At 41.7% G+C, this 22,450-nt stretch overlaps 3 protein-coding genes across 9 annotated transcripts in view; all 3 read right to left on the reverse strand.

The window, feature by feature from the left end:
• Positions 1–1,667, reverse strand: part of LOC106806699 (inactive pancreatic lipase-related protein 1-like) — a 10,065-nt gene extending 8,398 nt beyond the window's left edge. The window contains 3 exon segments of the mRNA XM_014808713.1: positions 243–356; positions 869–999; positions 1,588–1,667. Coding sequence (XP_014664199.1) covers positions 243–356; positions 869–999; positions 1,588–1,660 — 318 coding nt within the window. The 5' untranslated portion in view covers positions 1,661–1,667.
• A 6,487-nt stretch (positions 1,668–8,154) lies between these two features.
• On the reverse strand, positions 8,155–17,294 carry LOC106806714. 7 transcript variants are annotated; one of them, XM_014808740.1, is made up of 7 exons: positions 16,605–17,294; positions 14,988–15,108; positions 14,596–14,780; positions 14,085–14,298; positions 12,014–12,174; positions 10,500–10,620; positions 8,155–10,273 (listed from the first exon to the last, which is right to left on the reverse strand). In XM_014808740.1, the coding sequence occupies exons 3-7, from the start codon at positions 14,766–14,768 to the stop codon at positions 8,372–8,374; spliced, it is 2,571 nt and encodes an 856-aa protein (XP_014664226.1). In that variant the 5' UTR covers positions 14,769–14,780; positions 14,988–15,108; positions 16,605–17,294; the 3' UTR covers positions 8,155–8,371. The 7 variants fall into 7 exon arrangements, with proteins under 7 accessions (XP_014664226.1, XP_014664228.1, XP_014664225.1 ...); XM_014808742.1 differs by having other exon boundaries at positions 14,596–14,710; positions 14,988–17,294; XM_014808739.1 differs by having other exon boundaries at positions 14,988–17,294.
• Positions 16,069–22,450, reverse strand: part of LOC106806700 — a 9,638-nt gene continuing 3,256 nt past the window's right edge. The window contains exons 2-3 of the mRNA XM_014808714.1: positions 21,694–21,854; positions 16,069–19,169 (exon numbers count right to left, since the gene is read on the reverse strand). Of these exons, the coding sequence (XP_014664200.1) occupies positions 17,330–19,169; positions 21,694–21,854 (2,001 nt within the window). The 3' untranslated portion in view covers positions 16,069–17,329. The remainder of the gene's footprint in view (positions 19,170–21,693; positions 21,855–22,450) is intronic.

Genomic DNA, 22,450 nt, shown 5'->3' on the forward strand with positions numbered 1-22,450 from the left:
CATATCCCGAGCTAAATTTATCCCGCTTCAGAAGCGGGCTAAAGTCGTGCGCAGTATAAAAGCGGCATAAGACGACGTTCTAAAGCGACATTACAACCCTCAAACCTAGCAGCTGCCATGTCCCGATGTTACTACAGCCAAAACTACCTGCTAGCTGATACAACCCTGTACTTCGCGGTTCACCTACTGCAGCTATCCGCTGCTAGAGCCCATGCAGTGCATCCACCTCCAACACTTCCTACCTGTAGCCACTGGCTGGTTCCCGAACTCTGGAAGCCGTGTACGAGAATCTTTGTCGGGTTCAATTTATCCCAGTATGAAGCTGATATACTGTGTTCCATGTTGACGTCCATTATCTAACAAGACAACAATTACGGTTTATATTTTGTAGTATAGCTATTTGTTTGTGACGACTGAATATCTTGAAGGTGTTTTTCTACTGCTTACTTCATACCGAAAGGTTCATAATGAAACTTTTCGATAGATCCGCACAGGTTTGTGCTGCTATTGTTGATGCATGGATATATTAGCATCGAAGTCAGTAATATGAAAGATATTTTGCTCCCCTAAATTTACATATGAAGACGAAAATTAGCATAGATCATAGGTTAATTAGGACTCGCGTTATTACTAATCACACGATGATTAATTTACACTAATGCAATCAGTAATTACTAGAGATAACCGCGAGTATCTTTTATTAGTTATTTATTTAATTGCTGTGGAAATGCTTGCATAATGGCTCAAATTTGTCGTATATATTATATATATATATAGAGAGAGAGATAGATACATAGATTAATGGATAGACAGTCAGACAGGCAGATAGACAGACAGATAGATAGATATATCTAGCAGGGAGTGCTACCTGATATTCCACCGGATTTCTCCGTGTGTAGAGCCAAAAATCGGTCCCGATTTCTTCCGGTGGCCATGGGTCTTCATCGCTGAATGATCCGCCCGTTGGGAAGCAGCCAAGCTGGTCGTGACACACGGTGCCTGCATAAAAACGTGAAACATATTGCAGGATATGTATTGCAGAATACACATTGTAGGAGCTTGCTACTAAAACCGGTATGTCAAGCCTCGATATGTATATTTGTTATGATAGCTGGTTTCTACACGAGAGAGAGAAATTGCGTGCGTGTAACGATCTAACATACCTATCAGGGATTACACTGCATTCGAGTCACGGCGAGGTGTGCATTTACTATTGCTAATATAACTAATAGTAGTTTCCAAGACAAGCAGCGCACCAAGTCAGACCACTTTAATTTAGGATATTTTCGTGCGCGATTGGCACGCACATGCCACTCGATAATATACTACTATCAGCTTATTATACCACTTTCGCGTATACCGAGTAAACGTAGACTAATGAGTTAACGTAGCATGCCAAACGAATCTGCACTTTTCAACGAATATGAGCGTGTCAGATCATGCTGTGATGTACCGAAATTGAAACCATGCAATATCAGAGGTGAGGCGAATTACTAGGTAATGCGCGTACAACTTGCGATAGTATTTTATAAGGTAATATATAATCGTATATAGTATAAGTATATGGTTATGAATTATACAACTCACGCGACTGATGTTCGAGAGGTGAACCCAGCACTGCCTGCACAACAAAGAAAGCTGAAACAAATAAAAGCAACATAGTTTTACGCTGTTACGCACACGGCTGGCTGTTTAACCAGTTTTGCCACGCGCCTGTTTCAGTACATCCGTCTACGCAATATATCCATCCGAACGCAGCCAATGGTAGAGTAGGTCGTGCCGGGAACCACATCCCGTAAATCTAGCATTCATATCAGGTAAGATTGTGAGCTATGCTAATAATACGTGAGCAGATCAGATAGACACCTGGCAGATCTCACGATATGTTATACCTGTCCCCTGCAGATAGTAATCCTAGGTAAGAGCATATACTGATGGTTTTGTCCCGGAACTCAATGTAACAAAATATAAACTTTAACTATATATTATATATATATATATATAAATATATATATAGGTTATATTATTTAATACACTATTACAAAGTGTACTTGCGTAACAGTAAGTTATGCATGATGCCAGATTGCAGCTAATTAATTTTGCCAGGGGTAAGGGCGGAGGCAAGGCCACTCGTAGATTGTGTTATAGGTAAGTTGACCATGGGCATTTCGCCATTGGCTATTAACCATGTTATAATATGTACATCGGGTTGGCCAACTCCATCCCTTCGCTTTCTCGCATGCTCTCTCTCTCTCTCTCTTTTTCTCTCTCTCTCTCTCTTTCTTTCTCTCTCTCTCTCTCTTTCTTCTTTTTTTCTCTCTCTCTCTCTCTCTCTCTCCCTCTCCCTCTTGCGCCCTATCGCACGTTGTCTGCTACTTCTTGCTCCAGCACGTGTACTACATATTGAAATCTAGTTGTGATTTCGGGCAGAGTGCCAGCTGACGATTTTACGCGCGGATAATCACAGTTTACTCAACTTAACCGCTGGTATTATTATTTATATATATATTCCGCGGCTGCATGCGCATGAGCATATTATTTATTTATTGCATGTAAACCAACAACGTAATTGAATTCTGTAAATTGCAATGGAAATACACAGGTAAATTTCCCAACAAAACTCGGGGTAAAGTTCAAGACTATCATGTGAAGCTCTAGAAACGTGTCACGTGCGACGTGTAACTGTGTAATAAAATGTGGATTAAAATCGCAGTGTCATATATTTATGCCAGAAAGACCAATAGACTTCACAATAGGTGTCGTTATTCTTTGTCATCGAGTGACACTGCTATAAGAATTTGCGCGAATAAAAGCTTCAAACGCATGAAATTTATTTTAATGTTTATTTTATACGAGATGCTACATAACGACAAAAAATCAATCAAATTATTACGAAAACTGCTTACTGCTATTGTCATACGTGGCCACTGTCCTTACCGCTACCCAATGACTGCTACCGCAACCACTAGCAGTGACAGTACCTTTACCCTTTCCACCATTACTGCCATCACCATTACTACTACTACTAATACTAATACTAATACTAATACTAATAATAATAATAACAATAATAATAACAATAATAACAATAACGCCATAACAAGGTAGCCAGCTATCTGCACTGGTCAATCTGCAGTGAACTTGGTGAGCAAGTACCTGACAAGTGGTATGAACATACTCCGAGACCAGTTATCAACATCGGAGATACTACCATCATGTGGGATATGGCAGTGCAGACAGATCGCACGATACCTACGAACCGCCCTGATATTGTGCTCCACAACAAGAAAGATGAACGATGCCTGCTGATTGACGTCGCCGTACCAGATGATACTAACATCATGGTGAAGGAAAGAGACAAACTCACCAAGTACAAAGATCTGGAGATCGAAATTAGGAGGATGTGGAATACTAAGACGAGAATTGTGCCAGTGGTGGTTGGAGCCCTTGGTTCTATAAAGAATGGCTTTGGGAAGAACCTTAAGGAGCTCCCTGGTCACCACACTGCCCAGGAAGTGCAGAAACATGTTTTAGAACAGGTGTTTTCATCATGGCCGTTCTTATATATCCGCTATATTGGATTATTTCTTCCATATGAGATATCACAAATCAGAAATAAACGAATACCAATTTCCTTGTTATTAAAGATGCCACCATTAAATGGTTATCAACTTTAATAGCATAGACTACATCTGAGTTGCTTGATAGCGCGTGAGATGCAGACAGGTGTGATATCGCAACTGATAACCTTGTTGTGCATGATTCCATGTCTGCTGAGAATGCATGGTAAGTCCTGCAGTCGTACCAATGCCTCGCTTAATTTGCGGGGTAGCTTAAAATTATAGGTTCTTTAAGATAACCTATTTTTATAAATTAAATATGCCGTCAGCCTGCGTTAAATAGAAAATACTACACTGCATAAACCTATAGCTAAAATTTGACTTGGATTAAAACGATTATTTCCCAAATAAGTCGAAAAATGAATAAATTTAGACAAATTTAGACTCATCTGTCAGCGTACACATTACTGATTACTTCAGAAAACAGTAAATGAACAGCAAACGTGCGCCTTAATTCTATCTTCAGATTCGCGATAATAAGCCATATCGGAAAGTCCCCGCCGCCATATTGAGATCTGATAAGAAGGGGTATAAACTGCCGTTTTATAACATTGTTAGTATAGGACTGGTCTAAGTTTTTGATCAATAATTCTCTTCACTAACATCGTATTTCAATTTACAGGTGCGTTTCTGTTTACAGAAACATTTACAAATATGATTGTGGTCATTTGGGATATTTTGCAATGTTTGTGTTAATGCAAAAACGAAAAACGCACGAGTGTCTACATTAATCATGTACTTTCCTATAAGCGCGGCTCGGCCATTTTATAACCCCTTTTTCTGTGACTTAATTAGCACAGCTGGACTTTCCGATCTCACTTATGCTTGTCAAACGCTCCCACATAACAAGTACGCGTGTCACAAATATTTATAGAGCGGTACCTATCTCGAAATGTATACAAAGGTAATAAACCTAGTGTAAAGACAGGATTCTGGTCTCGCGAGAGCAAACATCACGCGCTAGTTTTGTTGACATATGTAAACAAATCTCATTTGAAATGCAGATTGGCGCACACATTGGTGGAAAGATTGATGTACGAGTGTTTTATGACATATTAACCTTACGTGTGGTGTTATGTAAGGAGTGCCGGTAAGTATCAGAACGGTCGAAAAATACGAGAACGGTTCGTAAAAACATGAAAAATCTTCGATTTAATACCAACTTGGGTTTCAATGTCTTCACGGACACCGTCATCGAGGTCATGATGGGTCAGCTCCGATTCGTAATTGCGAGTTGTCTGTGTGCGAGCAAACGCACGATGCCCTGTAGCGCGTGTAGTGATCCAGCTTGAATTTAATAGTTTTATCATTGCGAACCGAGCATTAATTAAAATGAAGTCATGTCAGTGAACTTGACTGTCTGCACATTTGTATCTAAAACCTCCAACACGAACTCAAAATACATAATTATAATGAACTATAATAAACTACTATAATATATATTTATAGAATAAACTATAATTCGTAACGACAACGAAAGCACGCCAACGCTAGCCACGAGCTAGTCCGTGGAAATGACCGTTACAAAACGAGATATATCGTGGTAATAGTCTTTCTCTGTACATGTGTGTGATAACGCTGCTGTCAATTGGTAGAACAAGAAAGTAACAACGGCGAAGGCATGCGAGTAATCATCATGCAAGCAAATGCAATGCTATTCCATGCTAGCGTGCATGCAATACACGACTGGCTAAAAACGGTCAGGAAGAGTAATGTGAACGACAAACGAAGCTTTTTAGACATTTTGTCAGAATGAGGTAGACATAGGAAGCGGTACCATAGACGAACGAAACTATAGCTAATGACAAACGACCTAACAGTCAATAACACCATAAATGAACAAGCCCATCAAGAATGCATTTGAGAAAAAATACTCAGTAATGTTTAAGAGCAAAATAATATGGGTGGTTGGACACTTTACAGAGCTAGTCAGCAACCAACTTCAGAGGAACTTGCAGATATTCTGCCCGCTGATATATTCCTACAAATGATCAACCTGCCTCGACCCATGCAAACAGAAGTAAAATCAAGAAGGCCACGGCACTGAAAATATAATGAAATCAAGGTTCGGCAGGAGTACCAACTGATGTAATTAAGGGTAACTATAAATTATAAATAACAAATAAAATGCAACATGGTATCACGGTAGAAAGTTTTGGAGACAAAATATAGAATGCTAGAATTAATATTGAAAATGACTTTATTGATTTGATTTGATTTGATTGATCCCAATGAAGGGAAACTTCCCAGAGTGTCACAACTACAAATAGATCATGTTTCTGTGCGTACTAGGAAAGTATATAAACATAATTACATCGAACATGGCAAAGGCAACTGTCAATGAACGATTACGCAACCAGCTATCAGACTATCACCAGGACAGATTACGCAGAGAGCATAGTAGCACAGCAGCTATGAGCCATAAATCAGATGAGATTACACTTAAAAGCATGATAATTGGCACACAAGTAGTTTAAGATATGTACATACATATGAGATCGGGTACTCATCTCTATTGACATGGTATATCTGGTCGCCATCTTGAATTTCAAAATGGCCACCATTACAATCTATTATTCTTTATCTTTCAGCTAATATTCAACATAGAAAAATGATCTTGGTGTTTAAACCAACATTGTCGGGGTCAAGAAACCCATTGCAATCGAAAAAAATGGAATAAAGATCAATAAAAAAACAGTCCAACGCATGAATCCTAAACAAATCCCTGCTGTTGCTGCAGACCAACCGTTGTATGGTATTGCGGAGATTTCGGGGGTGTGTAACTCACAGGAGCAGTAGGCTAGATCAGGAAGGATGGATTGAACTCACAGTATAGATAGAAGAACCATATATATACTAAGGACAAGATCAAATATAGAGGCACATAAATATATCAACACCCCTAGGCGCAGCCACCTTGGCTCATACATACGGATGGGGTCCAAGGGAAAACGAGGCAGTGTATACTCGAAAAGCGATAACGCCATATATATAGTATAATAATCAACGCGGTTGTCGAAGAGAGGAATATTTGCTTAGAAACGAGTTACATCAGATAATGCAATAATCGTATCAGCCACGGGTTGCGTCCGCAGGTGAAACTATTGCACCAGCTGACGTAACGGTGCCAGCTAGGTATATAAGGCGCACCGAATCGCAGCACAAGAGCGTTATTTTTCAGGTCTAGGTAGGAAGAAGAAGAAGAAGAAGAAGAAGAAGAAGAAGAAGACGAAGAGAAAGAGGAAGAGAGCGCTATTTTTCAGGGCTAGGTAGGAAGTAGAAGAAGAAGAAGAAGAAGTAGAAGAAGAAGAAGAGAAAGAGGGAGAAAGCATTTTAGGTCTCGAGAAGAGAGATAACAGAGGGAATAGACGCACGGGTTTTCAGGTAAGTGAAAACCGGAGAGGGGAATGAAACGGGAAGGAAAGAAGACTACAGGTAGAATGGGGACTCAGCCGGGATCTTTCACTACAGGTGGAGAAGAACAGGATTTTAGTTAGGTAGAGCCAGGAGCGACTAAGAGGGAGACACCCGTGGAGGCTGCCTAGGTCTACGCGAAGCGAGGGCGAACGGGAGAGAGGAAGACGAAGCCGGCGACGCGTTACTTCTTTAATATTAGTCTAGTGGTTATAGGATCCGCTGCATATACGAATGCAGGGGAATCATTTGTAATCTAGTAAGAAGCAATAACACTATAACCGTACAGTTAACCGAGTTTAACTGTGTTCTGTTCCACTGGTACTACCTGTTATTTGCTACGCGCATCACCGTCCTGCCTAATATGACGGCTGGAGCGAACACTGAATCCAAACAACTATATGACACGCGTTAACTTTATAACGCCTGTCGTACCGTAGTCGGCTACCCCTAGGGCCACTACAGTATGAATTAACAGAGAGACACTTTGGAAACTGTAGTGACATTTCGCGTTTCCATTAAAAAATCCATTACATAGGTATATAATAAGTATAATGTCTTGCAGGGTGGTAAAATATTTACTGTTGCTCAATAGTTTTGAAATCCACACATAGAATCCGTCACTGTTGTCTTATTTACTACTTTTTATTTCATCTAGAAATTTACTTAGCCATGGAAAGAAGGATATGAATTCATGTATTTCATATTCTTCTCTCTATGACCAAGTAAATTTCTAGAAGAAATAAAAATCTTATCTCAATAAAGATCTTGGCTTTTGAATACGAATCGATACTAATGTCCTATCATAATGCATAGATGAAAGAAAGGTAAATTTATCATAAGTGGAATAAAAATCTTGAAGTCTTGAACTAAATGACAAGACACGGTTCGTGCCATTGTGCTATGCAAACATCAGGCGAATCTTAACAAGGAAAGTGCAATAGAAAAGTTGTACTTCGTTGTCTATAGAAAGCGTAACAACCCAGAAAAGTATATCGATGTGGATTGCTTCAGTAAATGCTGGGAGTGCAAGAGTAGTCTTCATTATATTGGAAAATATTTGGAATTCAATCAAAATTACAGTAAATAAATGTGTAACTGTATTGTTCGAAGACGGTTGTAATGAACACAAACATTTATTGTTAATAAAGGTTGAAATTTTATTTCGAATACATCAAGATTGTAGTTTAATACTTAACTATTTATTTGCACAGTACGATCATCTGTTCGCTGTGGATGTTTGACATGAAGAATTATAGTTTAAGTAGTTGAGATAAGTTCAAACATGACAAGATATATATATACATAGCACAATTCTATAGAGTAATTTAGCTGCGTCATAAATGCCAGTATGTCGGCCGGCAGCTACTCATTCGCGGTAGAACCTGTTTGCAGAAATGCTGCACGTCAGACCTGTCCTTCTTCAACACGGGGCTCAATTTATACGGATGGTAAGAATGATAGTTAAGGCTTTCCTCCCAGTGAGTCCACAGCGCATCTTTTGTTCTGTTCCTACCCACTATGTATAAATATTTCGCCTTCTGTACGTTTGCCGGCTTGTCCAAACAGCGTATTAGCGTCGGGATGGCAATCTCCACAAACACTCCCTTTTCTGCGAACAGAGATGCTAACGTAGCAAAGTCGCTAGCCAGTCGTCTAGGAATGTAGTAGACGTCAGACAGCTCATTATTGAAGCGATACTCGCCCCTGTTTTCAGTGACGAGGTTATTATAACAGCGACGTTCCAAACTTTTTGTTGGTGAAGATTTCAGGTGATTAAAAGTTTTCACGAGCTCTTCGCGGTAGAAGGCCAGAAGCCAGGCTTTACTAGGAAGGAGACAACGGTTGGGCGTCCGAAAACGGCAGTGTACCTTCGGTAGATCAATTACATCCATAGTATCGAAAATCAATGCTGACCTATTTAGATTAGTCCATTGTTGGATATTTAACCGGACGTCATCCCCTATGACGAGGAACCCGGAGACATTGTAGCCCATTCTAATGGCGCCAATCGTGCATTCGTACGAGTTATAACCGTCTAGCCCCATCTTTGGAACGGCATAGAAAGAATATTTAATGTTTGCGAAAGTGCGGTTATCTTGTTCTGGGCGGAATTCGCCACAGTAGAGAATATTGGGAAAGCTGGGACGGTACATGACCTCGAGAATGGGAATTGTATCGGTATGGTAACCATTGAAAATTATGATGAGCAATATGTCATCAAAGAGCAAGCCGGATTGTGGAACCCGTGACGGCGATTGTACGAATGCTGGACAAATATTCCGCTGCAGCGATTTAATTGCAGCCTCGTTCTGAAGAACTCTTTTTGGAGATGGTGAGTGGATGAGTGATGTAGGCTGCGGGCGCGGTTCGAATAGCACCTCCACGCCCTTATCCTGCTCCGCATGACAGTTATTATTTCTTACTTCGTCAGTTCTCCGTTGTTTGGCTGGCGGTTTGTAACCGACAGCCTTGAGATCGTTTATCCACGTTCTCATTAACAAAGCATCGTCGAGCTGTATGAAGTCGTGCCTGACCATTTCGTTGGTGAGTTCTATCATACAAATATAGATGTCATCTGCCTTGCACTGGTAATCAAGCAACAGGTCTACGAGACTATTACTTTTGTAGTACAGGTCTGCTTCGTCGCTAGCATCGTTCATGTATGAATGCGAGTTTCGACGTTGAAAACTCGTGGGTCCGAAGAAGGCAAGCTGATCACCGGTTTCCCACAGCAGTCTCTGCACCCAGTAACCTCGCCAGATGTCGCATACTCGTGACGTCGTTGTCACAGGCAGCAGAAGACCCCAGAACGCCGCGTGATGGAACAGCGTGTTCTGTGAGTTGAACGGCGAGAACGTGCCAGGAGAAAGAACAACTGGTGGGGCAGTTCCATCGAATGTTATGTTAAGTCTTAGGCCCACTTTCTTCCTAGTTAATCTGAAAATGGCATCCACGTCCGGGTCGCCGTTCACAATGCCTTGCTGTATAACCGGCGTTTTGAACTTGCAGAAAGCGTATTTCTTTCCTACATTTAAAGCAATTTCCCCCAGTGGGAATCCACGAGGCCATATTGTAGGCTGTCCAAAGTGGGCATACGGGTTTAGGAATCTCCGCATCTTCTGTCGGTGACCACACTCCGTTACTAGTCCTGTCATCGTAGGCCCGTATACGAAACTGTTGAGATTATCTGTCGGATGGTTGTCATCATCGGTGTCGAATATATATTTGGCGCCATGCTGCAAGTATTGTAGAAAAAAAAACTTTGTACACATATATAGTACCTAACTAATATCATATACAATTCTAGCAATGATTATACTGGAAAAGTGATAATATTATAAAGGTTGGCAATGATGTTATTCAAGTCGTGCTAAATACACATTATCAAACATACCTTCGATCTCTATAGAATCGTGTCAAAAATTAATTATTTATATCAATAATTTCTACGTTTGATTTCACCTCTATGGCATAGAGATATCCAATATTTTTCCTGGCGTAATTGTTCCATGGTATCTTCTTCAAGATTCCGTAACCTAGAGATTGTTGTTTTTCGGGGCCTAGGTAGATGCAGTTGGCTTCACTAAAAATAGACGATAATGCTTGGTTTATATCGTGAGCAGATATATTAGGTAGCACGGAACCAGTACCCTCCGTAAAGGTGCATTATAAATACGGGGTCAATGTCACTCAGCTATTAGAGCTGTATTTCTCTACCTAGAAAGTGTTCGTACATATCACAAAAATAGGTGAATAAGCAATCATAAATGTATAGAAAGCTGTTGTTCTGTTGCAATAATTTTATCCATCATAATAACATAATTATTAAACAATGAGCAGATTGGTAAACATGGATGAAACATGACTGTGCGTGTTAGTGCGTGTGTGCGTGTACGTGCGCGCGTGCGTGTTAGTACGGCGTAGGAAATGATCACCAATATAACCTGTCCACGCTACGAGTGTTTAAATTACAAAAAATCAGAATAATATTTTTACCCGCTATTCATTTATAATTGCAATTAAAATGGATAATTTGTGGAGTATGGGAAGCGCATGCTGATCGCCGAATCATTTATTATTCGTTAATCATCCGTTATTCAAATGGAGTTATATCGTGACAATATTTCAACCAACCCGGACTCCTTATATGTGAATAGAATAGGTTTGACTCGTGATAACGTTCCATCCAATCAACGCAGTGTTTTTCGTACTGTTACCTGTTAGACCAATCACAAATGCTGTATTAAGGCTCTTGGACATTAGCACTATTTCTCAATTTGAATTAAGCAAATCGTAGACAAATGCATGTTGTTTAATAAAGTAGTATGGCCGCCCCTTCAGTCAATTTTTTTAAAGGTGCCTGGTGCCTGCCGCGGGCGTGTGTGCGTGTCTACGATTTCGCATGTGAGTGCGTGCGTGCGGGAATGTGTATGTGGGCTGGGCGTGCGTGAGTGTGCGTGTATGTCAGTATGTTTGCGTGCGTGCGTGCGTGCGTGCGTGAGCGTGTGTGTGTGTGTGTGCGCGCGCGCGCGTGTGTGTAAGCATGCGTGCGTGCGTGTGTGTGTGCGTGTGTGTGTGTGTGTGTGTGTGTGTGTGTGTGTGTGTGTGTGTGTGTGTGTGTGTGTGTGTGTGTGTGTGTGTGTGTGTGTGTGTGTGTGTGTGTGTGTGTGTGTCTGCTGCGTATGAATACAATTTTGAATGGGTGAGAGACTGTCTGGAGGCTTTGCGAGCGAACGACATATGATTGTAAAGAATTGTATGGAAAATAATTCCGCTTGAGGGAACGAGACAAAGCAGACGTGCCTGGCTGCAATCTGGTTGAGTGAACGAGGAAAACTACGAAGGGAAGGATTATATTGGGCTTGTGAATACGGCATGTAAGTAAAGGATCTTGAGTTGTAATCTGCTACGTAGATACTTTTTACTTTCGATGGGAGAATTTATGTTGAACTTTATATACGACTTTAGATATATACCTCCAGTCGGGCGGTGACTTCTTGTCGCCTACAACGACCACCTTCCAGTCTGACATCGACGCCATTTTGCGGATGTCCTCCGTAGGTTGATTGACGGAGGTCACCACGATCCATCGCTCAGAGTGGACATCCGGGTCAACCATATCCCACTTCTCTCCCACCTTATAATAAACATACGGCATGCAAACATGTGAAATTAGTGAGAATCGCTTATATTGTCTATCCCGGTTATATTTATATATTATCCATTGAACAAACTACAATACGTCTGACTCCGCGGTAAGTGAAATGACAGACTTTCGTTTAGGCCGTGCCCTAGTATCTGGTTAATTTACCATTCGTGTCTTTTGATGCTTGCTTACTCTGCGAATTTGAACCTGACAAATAGACGATTGCGCCTAATTTTGCCGTGCAATAGCACAATGGTCTATGGACTCTATACACTGTGTTTTTCGATAGTATTATTTGACCAGCTTAAGGATACTCTCAACCTTTTGCACGGGTATTGCTCTAATGAAGATTAAACGTTTATTGGCGAATGAATCTAATCAATCACTTATCTCTATGTATCTATCTATATATATCTCTATGCTCAAGCCAAAAAAATTCATGACATTTTCAGCACCTAATTATGTTACCACACAAATTTTGAATTTTTATGTAAAAATGGTATTTTGGATATTTCTCAACTACCAGAAAGAGTGAGGATACAAAATTTTTGCCACATGTTAATTAAGCACAATATGGACCAAAATAGTGCGTCAGGATTTTTCAGTTGTGTGTTAGAATTGAAAATTTTAGCGAATAAAGAGGCATAACTAATAAAATACGGCACTTAATAACAATCCCTGACGCACTTTTTTACAGCAATATGTTACCATTAAAACGAGTGTAAAATCAAATTAATCAGAGTTGTAATCACAGAGAAATATCCATTTATACATCGGCTACTATATGTCAGAAATCGAAACGGAGAAATCAGCGTTATTCTATTTTTCACAATGATTGACCGCCTGTGTGCAAAATGGGTGAACGTATGTGAAATATCTACTGTTAGTAATTACTGCGACATATCCATGACTAACTGACACCACTAAATTAGTAATATGTTCCATGCACCTTGAGAAATTGTGAGAAATTACGAGGTTACCACCGCACTTTCATGCAAAACGCGCGTACGATGTGTACTGCATGCCGTTACTAAGCTATGTGTCAACAAACACGCGCCTAAATGCAAGGGGTGTAACAAGGGAAACGGGGCTATTTTCGGTCGCGCGGCAATTTCAACTATCACTGGCATGCAGATGACAGCTGTAAGAGGGTTGATGCTGAATGATACTGGCTTAGTGAATATCATGAAAATTATGGTTGTATCATGTCTCTGACGTCATCAGTGACGTCAGCTGCTGCTCTTTAACAGGAATATACTCTCTTACTAATAAAAATGTGAATATCGTATATAGTATATATGCATCCGCGTAATAATTCTAGCTAGTTTAAATGGGAAATCAGAGATTGCCATTCAAGAACCCGCTCCAAGTAAATCAATACTGACTAGAACCCCTTATTTCTTAATTTGTATTCACATTATTTATGTCATCATTAGACACACTGGCGCCCACAGGTCTTAAGAAAATAGAAGCACAAAAGGATAAAATCCTCAGTAATAATAAGAAGCAAGCGCCGTATGCGCGCTGCGTGCTAGGGGTCTGGGGCATGCCCGCCGAAAATTTTGAATGTAGCGTCTGGAAGCAAACTGTGAGTCTGGCGAGAGAGATTTAGAACAAAATGTAGGAAAACAAAATGTTAACCCAAATATACTGGAAAGCACGTGCCTCCCGTGGCTTCTATCTGGCGGCGCCACTGATAGACCAGCTTGACGCGAATCGAAAGTTACCCCATTTCCATATTATGCAATTCTATTTTGTATTTCCATTAGGCAAGGCATATGCGGCTGTGTTTGAGTGGAAAGAACCCCTGGCTAAGGGAGGACGATATGGGCGGCCATATCAGAGCAATCAGAGTAGAAAAAACGCCCAGCGCTGGAGAGTACTTTCATCGTGTGACCTACCTCCTGGTCCTCGGCATCTTGTGGCCATAGCCCCGCACCAGTAGATGAGCCGTGGTCGTAGTTGATTGTCAAGCACAGGGCAGTAATGCAAAATACTGCGGCAATGACAGCGACAGTTCTTCTGCAGGCGAACGGCAGCCGTCCACATGACTTTACAGTAGCTATTCTCACACGCATCGATGCAAGCGTTGAAGCTAAGCGAAGTAATCTGTCACTGTCCGGGAAAGGTTAGACTAGTCGACTCCTGCTGCGCATGCGCGCGTCCGCGTGTGCCACATATTTTTCTTCTCTGGCTTCCGCTTTAGACCTCATTTCATCTTTCTTGCGCGAGCACCAAACTTATTGCTTAACTATATATGTTGGTACATCAGGTGCTGTTCAGTACGTTTGTTGCACGATACCAACTTTTAAAAACGGAATATAATTCCCATGCGTTGATAACAAAATACAAATGTGTACATCGGCTAGCTCATCCTACAGACAGGCAACGGTAGCTGTTCCTATCGCTCACCTGGATACTCGCAAGGAAGTCGGGTTTGCTGGCACGAGCAAATAGAACTGGATATGAAGCACAAATGAGCGAGAGCAAAGCGTTGCCCTCGTGCTTCGTGATGCGAGGAGATGCGCTGTGAATGACAATTTGTCAGCAAAGCATAAACCGCAAAGGCGGAAGTGCAGTCTCATCCTTCCTACCCCCTGTAACCGGTTTTAGCAAATAAAGCGATAACAACGTGGGATTTGAACTCCATTGACCTGTTCTCAAACATATTTTAATCTTAACATTAGTCTTAACATGATAATGGGTCCAGCAGCAGCAGCAACAGCAGTAGCAGTAGCAGTAGCAACAGCAGCAGCAGCAGTAGCAGTAGCGGTAGTAGCATTAGAAGTAGTATAATATTGTACCAGCAGTAGTGTTGTACTGTGATTTTAAGTGATGAGGAACTCCGTGCCGGATCTTGTAGCAGCGTAGACTTGTGACAACCAGTAGATATGACGTAGTCGCTGATTCGTTGTTGAACTATGACTTTAATTATTAATAACACGAACACATACAAAATATATACATACATATTACCAGAAGTTAATAATGACAATTTCCTGATACTACATACGACAGCCTAGGTTTCGTCCATATTGGAACCCGCCTGGCGTCTCTCCTCTCTGGCTCTCTACATCGTCTATCTCTCTCTAAAATCTTATATTTTTTGCTTGTCAATTGCTGTTTATATAGCAGCTCGAAACCGGATCTAGCAGAAACTACTTTGGCAAAACCAGATCTTGGCGGGACGCAGCAAGCGATGCCCGCTCGTAGGTGTGTGCGTCGCGTCACCCATACATGCCTAGCGCAAGGCGATGCGGGAAGCGCGCCCGTCCCTTGTCGTTGCGCGCCGCGTCAACCACTCCTACATGCGCCAGGTGTGACGTACCAAGCGTCACATCCTATTGCCACCGCTTGCTGTCTTCATGAAAAAGTATTTCCAATTAAAAACGATATATAATAACTATATTCTAAAATACGCTACCTAAATAGAATAAACTGGTATAAGTTGTTTATACAGTGCATTATGACAATAATGCAAGGAACAGTGATACAAAACAAAACAATCAGCCCCACTGCAATCATATGCTGATATGATGTGCTGCACGTGCGTATACCGTGCTCGCATGTGAGGCGGTTTTCAAGATACCGATCGCGTTTACGCTTGATGGCGATGGTAAATCCTTGGGGTAGAGAAGGGACGGAAAATCCGGTTTTGAAACGAGTTGAGGGGGGATATTGCTGCAGCTGTCTAGTAAAAATGTGGCCACATTTTCGTATCACAGGAGGGTTTCGACAGACTGCATCGGTAACTCAACTCGTATCGGCAGGGAAGGCAAGGAAGGAGGGCGAAACAAGGATACCATATCTTACCATATAAAACGCGTCAGTAATCGGTGAATTAAAAAAACAAAACACAAACAAACAAACGACGAAACAAAAATACAGATATCACCGGCTAAGCCATATCGTAAACACAGATCCATAGCCAACTCTTTGTTTATTAAAAATTTAAATTCGTGGTTTTGCTATGTCGTGGTATCGACCAAATGGTATCGGCAGCAGCCGTGACCCAAAAATGACGCGACGCGTGACGAAATCGGACGTACCCATTTTTGGGCGGAGCTGTTTTAGCTCAATCGTCACCTTTAATTTACCCACTAGGGTGAGTTTGTGCCGTAGTATGCCTCTGTTGGTAGGGATAATAACACGCCGAATGCGGCTTCCCTAAATTGCAACATTCGAGGTCATACTTTAGAAGCGGCTAGGCGTTTCGCCTTTCTCATCGCATAGGCTTAATAATGTACATCTCTCCTTTCGACACTTTGAGTCACCGTTACGCCGTAATAAAATTCGAATACCACGCTAGCTACAACTACGAAAATTCGCGCGCTGCTCGGTAATTCGCGAGCTATTTTACTGTTAATAAATTATTTCCAACCAAATAAATTTGTGGCTATGTAATTTACGATGTAGCTTACCCTATCGTCGCCGTGTTAGTCTTCCGCTTCTTCTGCTCATCTGCTGCTCCTCTGTTAGTTCTTTCTTCTCCATCTTCTCCGTCTGCTTCTCCCTTTTCCGCTGGACGATTGGAAGGCCTGGTTCTCTTCTCATCTTCTTCTTCTTTCGCTCTTCTTCTTCTTCCGCTGGGGGATTAGCTGGGTAGAGGTAGCTAATGCAGAACGACCATGATCCTCCACCAATTGTTGTACTGTGATTTTAAGTGCTGAAGATCTCCGTGCCGGATCTTGTAGCAGCGTAGACTTGTGACAACCAGTAGATAGTAGCAAATAGCAGATTGTAGCAAATAGCAGATTGTAGCAACGTAGAGTAGCAGAAACTACTTAGGCAAAACCAGACCTTGACGGAACGCAGCAAGCTATGCCTGCTCGTAGGTGCGTGCGTCGCGTCACCTATCCCTAGCGCAAGGCGATGCGGGAAGCGTGCCCGTCCATTGTCGTTGCGCGCCGCGTCAACCACTCCTACATGCGCCAGGTGTGACGTGCCAAACCTCACATCCTATTGCCCCCGCTTGCTGAATACAATATAGTAGCAGTAGCCTAGGCTGTGCAGTGCTAGTATTCTCGATATTCTTGGAGACGTAGCGAATTGCTCACAGTACGCGCTCGTAAACTCATCAACAACCTACGCGCCGGCTGAAGTGGTTCACACTAATCAATTAAGGGGTCAATCAAGGGGTCACTTATCAATGCCAGTATGTCGGCCGGCAGCTGCTCATTTGCGGTAGAACCTGTTTGCAGAAATGCTGCACGTGCGACCTGTCCTTCCTCAGCACGGGGCTCAATTTATACGGATGAAAAGAATGATAGTTAAGGCTTTCCTCCCAGTGAGTCAACGGCGCATCCTCAGTTCTAATCTTCCCCATTAAATATAAGGGATTCACCTTCTCTACATTTCCAGGCTTGTCTAAACATCGAATTAGCGTTGGGACGGCAATCTCTACAAACACTTCCTCTTCTGCAAACAGAGATGCTAACGTGGAAAAGTCGCTGGCTAGTCGTTTGGGAATGTAGTAGACGTCAGACAGCTCATTATTAACACGGTACTCGCCCCTATTTGCTGTGACGAGATTATTATAACAGCGATATTCCAAGCTTGTTGTTGGTGAAGATTTCAGGCGATTAAGAGTGCGCATCACCTCTTTGTGATAAACCTTTACGAGCCAGTTTTTAGAAGGAAGGTCGCATTTCTTTGGCTCATTTCTTCGGCAGTCCATTTTACTTTGAACGTCGGTGGTCGGCATGTCCTGAAACATTGATGCTGACCTATTTAGATTAGTCCATTGTTGGATATTTAACCGGACGTCGTCCCCTATGACGAGAAACCCGGAGACATTGTAGCCCATTCTAATGGCTCCGATCGTGCATTCGTATGAGTTATACCCGTCTAGCCCCATCTTTGGAACGGCATAATACGAATATTTGATGTTTGCGAAAGTGCGGTTATCTTGTTCTGGGCGGAATTCGCCACAGTAGAGAATATTGGGGAAGCTGGGACGGTACATGACCTCGAGAATGGGAATTGTATCGGTATGGTAACCATTAAAAATTATGATGAGCAATATGTCATCAAAGAGCAAGCCGGATTGTGGAACCCGTGACCGCGGTTGTACGAATGATGGACAAATATTCCGCTGCAGCGATTTAATTGCAGCCTCGTTCTGAAGAACTCTTTTTGGAGATGGTGAGTGGATGAGTGATGTAGGCTGCGGGCGCGGTTCGAATAGCACCTCCACGCCCTTATCCTGCTCCGCACGACAGTTATTATTTCTTACTTCGTCAGTTCTCCGTTGTTTGGCTGGCGGTTTGTAACCGACAGCCTTGAGATCGTTTATCCACGTTCTCATTAACAAAGCATCGTCGAGCTGTATGAAGTCGTGCCTAACCATTTCGTTGGTAAGTTCTATCATACAAATATAGATGTCGTCTGCCTTGCACTGGTAATCAAGCAACAGGTCTACGAGACTATTACTTTTGTAGTACAGGTCTGCTTCGTCGCTAGCATCGTTCATGTATGAATGCGAGTTTCGACGTTGAAAACTCGTGGGTCCGAAGAAGGCAAGTTGGTCACCAGTTTCCCACAGCAGTCTCTGCACCCAGTAACCTCGCCAGATGTCGCATACTCGTGACGTTGTTGTCACCGGGAGCAGAAGACCCCAGAACGCCGCGTGATGGAACAGCGTGTTCTGTGAGTTGAACGGCGAGAACGTGCCAGGAGAAAGAACAACTGGTGGGGCAGTTCCATCGAATGTTATGTTAAGTCTTAGGCCCACTTTCTTCCTAGTTAATCTAAAAATGGCATCCACGTCCGGGTCGCCGTTCACAATGCCTTGCTGAATAACCGGCGTTTTGAACTTGCAGAAAGCGTATTTCATTTCTACGTTTAAAGCAATTTCCCCCAGTGGGAATCCACGAGGCCATATTGTAGGCTGTCCAAAGTGGGCATACGGGTTTAGGAATCTCCGCATCTTCTGTCGTGACCAACATCTCGTTACTATTTCCTCATCGTAGCCCGTATCACGAAAACTTGTTGAGATTATCTGCGATGTTTCTCATCGGCTGTCGCAATATATATTGCGCCATGCCTGCCAAGTATTGTAGACGAAAAAAACATAATACACATAATAATCCATATCATATATAATTCAAATAATAATCATGCAGGAAACTTGATAATAGTATCAAGGTAGTTAACGTTACTAACCTCGTGTTATATGGTCGTATACCGTCTATATCCGAATCAGTGTTTTAAAAACGATTTTATTTTGTTGATTTCACCTGCGGTAACACACGCACGCACACACACACGCACGCACACACACACACACACACACACACACACACACACACACACTGCTTAGTGTAATTATGTCACACATGTCATGTGTCACGATATATTTATAGTATATATAATATATATATATATATAATATATATATATTATAATATATATAATATATACATAACCAAATTTGTGCTCACCTGTATACATAAGATATCCAACATTCTTCCGGCGTAATTGTCCATGTAATCTTTCTTAGATTCGTACTAAGATGTTGTATCTCAGGCCCATATAAGATACAGTTTTGCCGCCTGCATAATAGAAAACAGAAATTAACTGAGCCAACTTTGGCTGATCTACGGCGTCTTGTACCGCACCTGCCGTTTACTTGAGTTGATTATGCTCATTGACGGGGTGCCATGCAGGACAGGCATTTTGTGGACCTATTAAACTTGACAAAATGAGTTTCGTAACACAAACTCAATTCTGCAATGCCGTGTCCCACAAAACTCAATTTTGTGAACAGCAAAACTCAATTCATGTCAATCCTGTCCCACAAAAACTTTTTTGTTGAACACAAAACTCAATTCTGTCATCCTGTTACTCAAAACTCTAATTTGTAAACTACAAAACTCAATTCTGTCAATCCGGTTCCACAAAAACTTCAATTTTGTAACACAAAACTCAATTCTGTCAATCGCGTTCCACAAAACTCGATTTTGTTGCTCAAAATGGCACACGCATTAAGAAGGGCTACCATTGTCAGAAACTGGGCGGAAAAGTTCATGGCGCCCATCTTGTTCTTGACCAATGGGTAGCCTTATTACATCGCGTTGTCCATATTTGGCAAACAAAATCGATTTTGATTTACAGAATTGAGTTTATTGTCACAAAATTGAGTTATGTGGGTCTTTGTGAGACAGAATTGAGTTGGCTGCACAAAGTGGGTTTTGTGAACAGAATGATTTTTGTTAGGACAAAATTGAGCCCTGTCTGCATGGCGCCCCGTACATTGGGTACACTAGAGTGTTTTCTACGAAGTAGTTCATTATAAACACGTGGCTGACTTAAAGGCGTTCATCTAACCGAATATTACCCGACCGAATGAAAAAAAAATCTCATATAACAAAGAAAACCGACATGTAAAAGAAATCAGTGCGCTGTTCAGCGCAGCGTGCGTAGTTACTATGGTATTCGTGCGCGTTATAGTAACTACATGACACGTAAGAGTTCTTTACTATACAATTGCGACAGTTGTTTGTGATAAGATCCGGTTATCTGTCTAAACTATGATAATAGGATTGTTATATGGTGCCCACCTTGTTATAACTCACAAATTTTGCAATATGTTTGAATGAAACCGAAGCAAACAAGCAACGACAAATGTGTTGTGAGTAAACGGAAATACGCAAGATGCCGTGTAGGGCCTATACGCGTAGGCAATTTTATCTGCCCGTCTTTATACTGTAAGCGGTAATATCTTAACTCGTATGAATGCGAATTTTACTTAAATAAATAACAAGGGGCCCGTTGTCCAAAACATCGTTAAGTAAGGAGTATATATAGTTATTACTAAGATAATCGTTACGACTAATGTTAAGATGCGAGAATAGCGTTGACGAAAACGAATCGTATTTACGAGGAAACTTTCGACAATGGGAACTTACTATCCCGAGGCGCGGATTGCATGAGAATCGATTAGAAATCTCAAATTCAAATACATTTGTAGCGAGAGAGTGGAAGATATGCAGTTTATGATAGCAATCACGTGTAAACGATTAAATGAATAAATGGCATGTTCACATATTTATTCTGCACTGCAAGACATTACACTACATGGTAACACAAGACGCGTGCGTCATGACTCGTCAGAATATCAGGAACAAGAGAACAATCGTCACTTGTAAGTGTTTTTCTGCACGATAATGAGACGGGAAGTGATTCCGATACGTTTTTAACGATGAACACAGATTTTACTGATTATTATGAAATGTAATAACAATATAATGGTAATTTTGTTGTGTAGTTTTGCTTTGTTTATCTTTGTTTAATAGATACGATAGCATCGGGTATTTCATAAAGTAACAAGATTTGGTAAGATTTTTTCATTCTCACAACCTTACGATGTTTCTGTCTACGGGAAAAAGTAATTGTTATGACAAATGCCGCGACAAGAATATTTCTGACAGCTTGCACATCGTGACCTTAGGCGAAACCGTGCGCGTGGGCGTGGGCTTGTGGGTGCATGTATATGAACGTGTTATATACCTCCAGTCGGGCGGTGACTTCTTGTCGCCTACAACGACCATCTTCCAGTCTGACATCGACGCCATTTTGCGGATGTCCTCCGTAGGTTGGTTGACCGAGGTCACCACGATCCATCGCTCAGAGTGGACATCCGGGTCAACCATATCCCACTTCTCTCCCACCTTTTAATAAACATACGACATGCAAACATGAATTCAATGAGAATCGCTAAATTTGTCTATCACAGTTATACATTTACCGAGGATTACATACGGAGTAACAGAGACGGAGAGGGGACAGATCACGAGAGACAGAGAAACAGGAACTGGCGTCAGGATGAACGTAACTTAGTTATGTATGTATATATCATATGTTGTATGTGTTCGAGTTATTAATAAAGCCAACATTACATAACGAATCTGCGACGCTGCATCTGCTCTATCCTGATGAGAGTCTGATCAAGGTACAATCTCTATACACTACATCTCTACTTTGCTACAATCCCTCCTCTACGTGACTGTACTTTGCTACAATCCACAAGATGACTCCGGAGGTTTCAAACCTTCGAAATACAATAATTGGTGGATGATGGTCGTTGCACGTTCGATACATCTACCAGCTACATAATCCCCCAGCGAAAGAGGAAGAAGATGAGAAGGAAGAGACGGGCTTGCTCTTCGGAATGTTGAAGGAAGAGCTATGTCTCCACACACGCGGCACGACACGACACAGCAAAACGCAGCGCCGTTGTGCTGAAAAAAAATACATTGTGATTTCG

This window comes from Priapulus caudatus, unplaced genomic scaffold (assembly GCF_000485595.1).
Source record: "Priapulus caudatus unplaced genomic scaffold, Priapulus_caudatus-5.0.1 Scaffold175, whole genome shotgun sequence".
Lineage (NCBI taxonomy): Eukaryota > Metazoa > Priapulida > Priapulimorpha > Priapulimorphida > Priapulidae > Priapulus > Priapulus caudatus.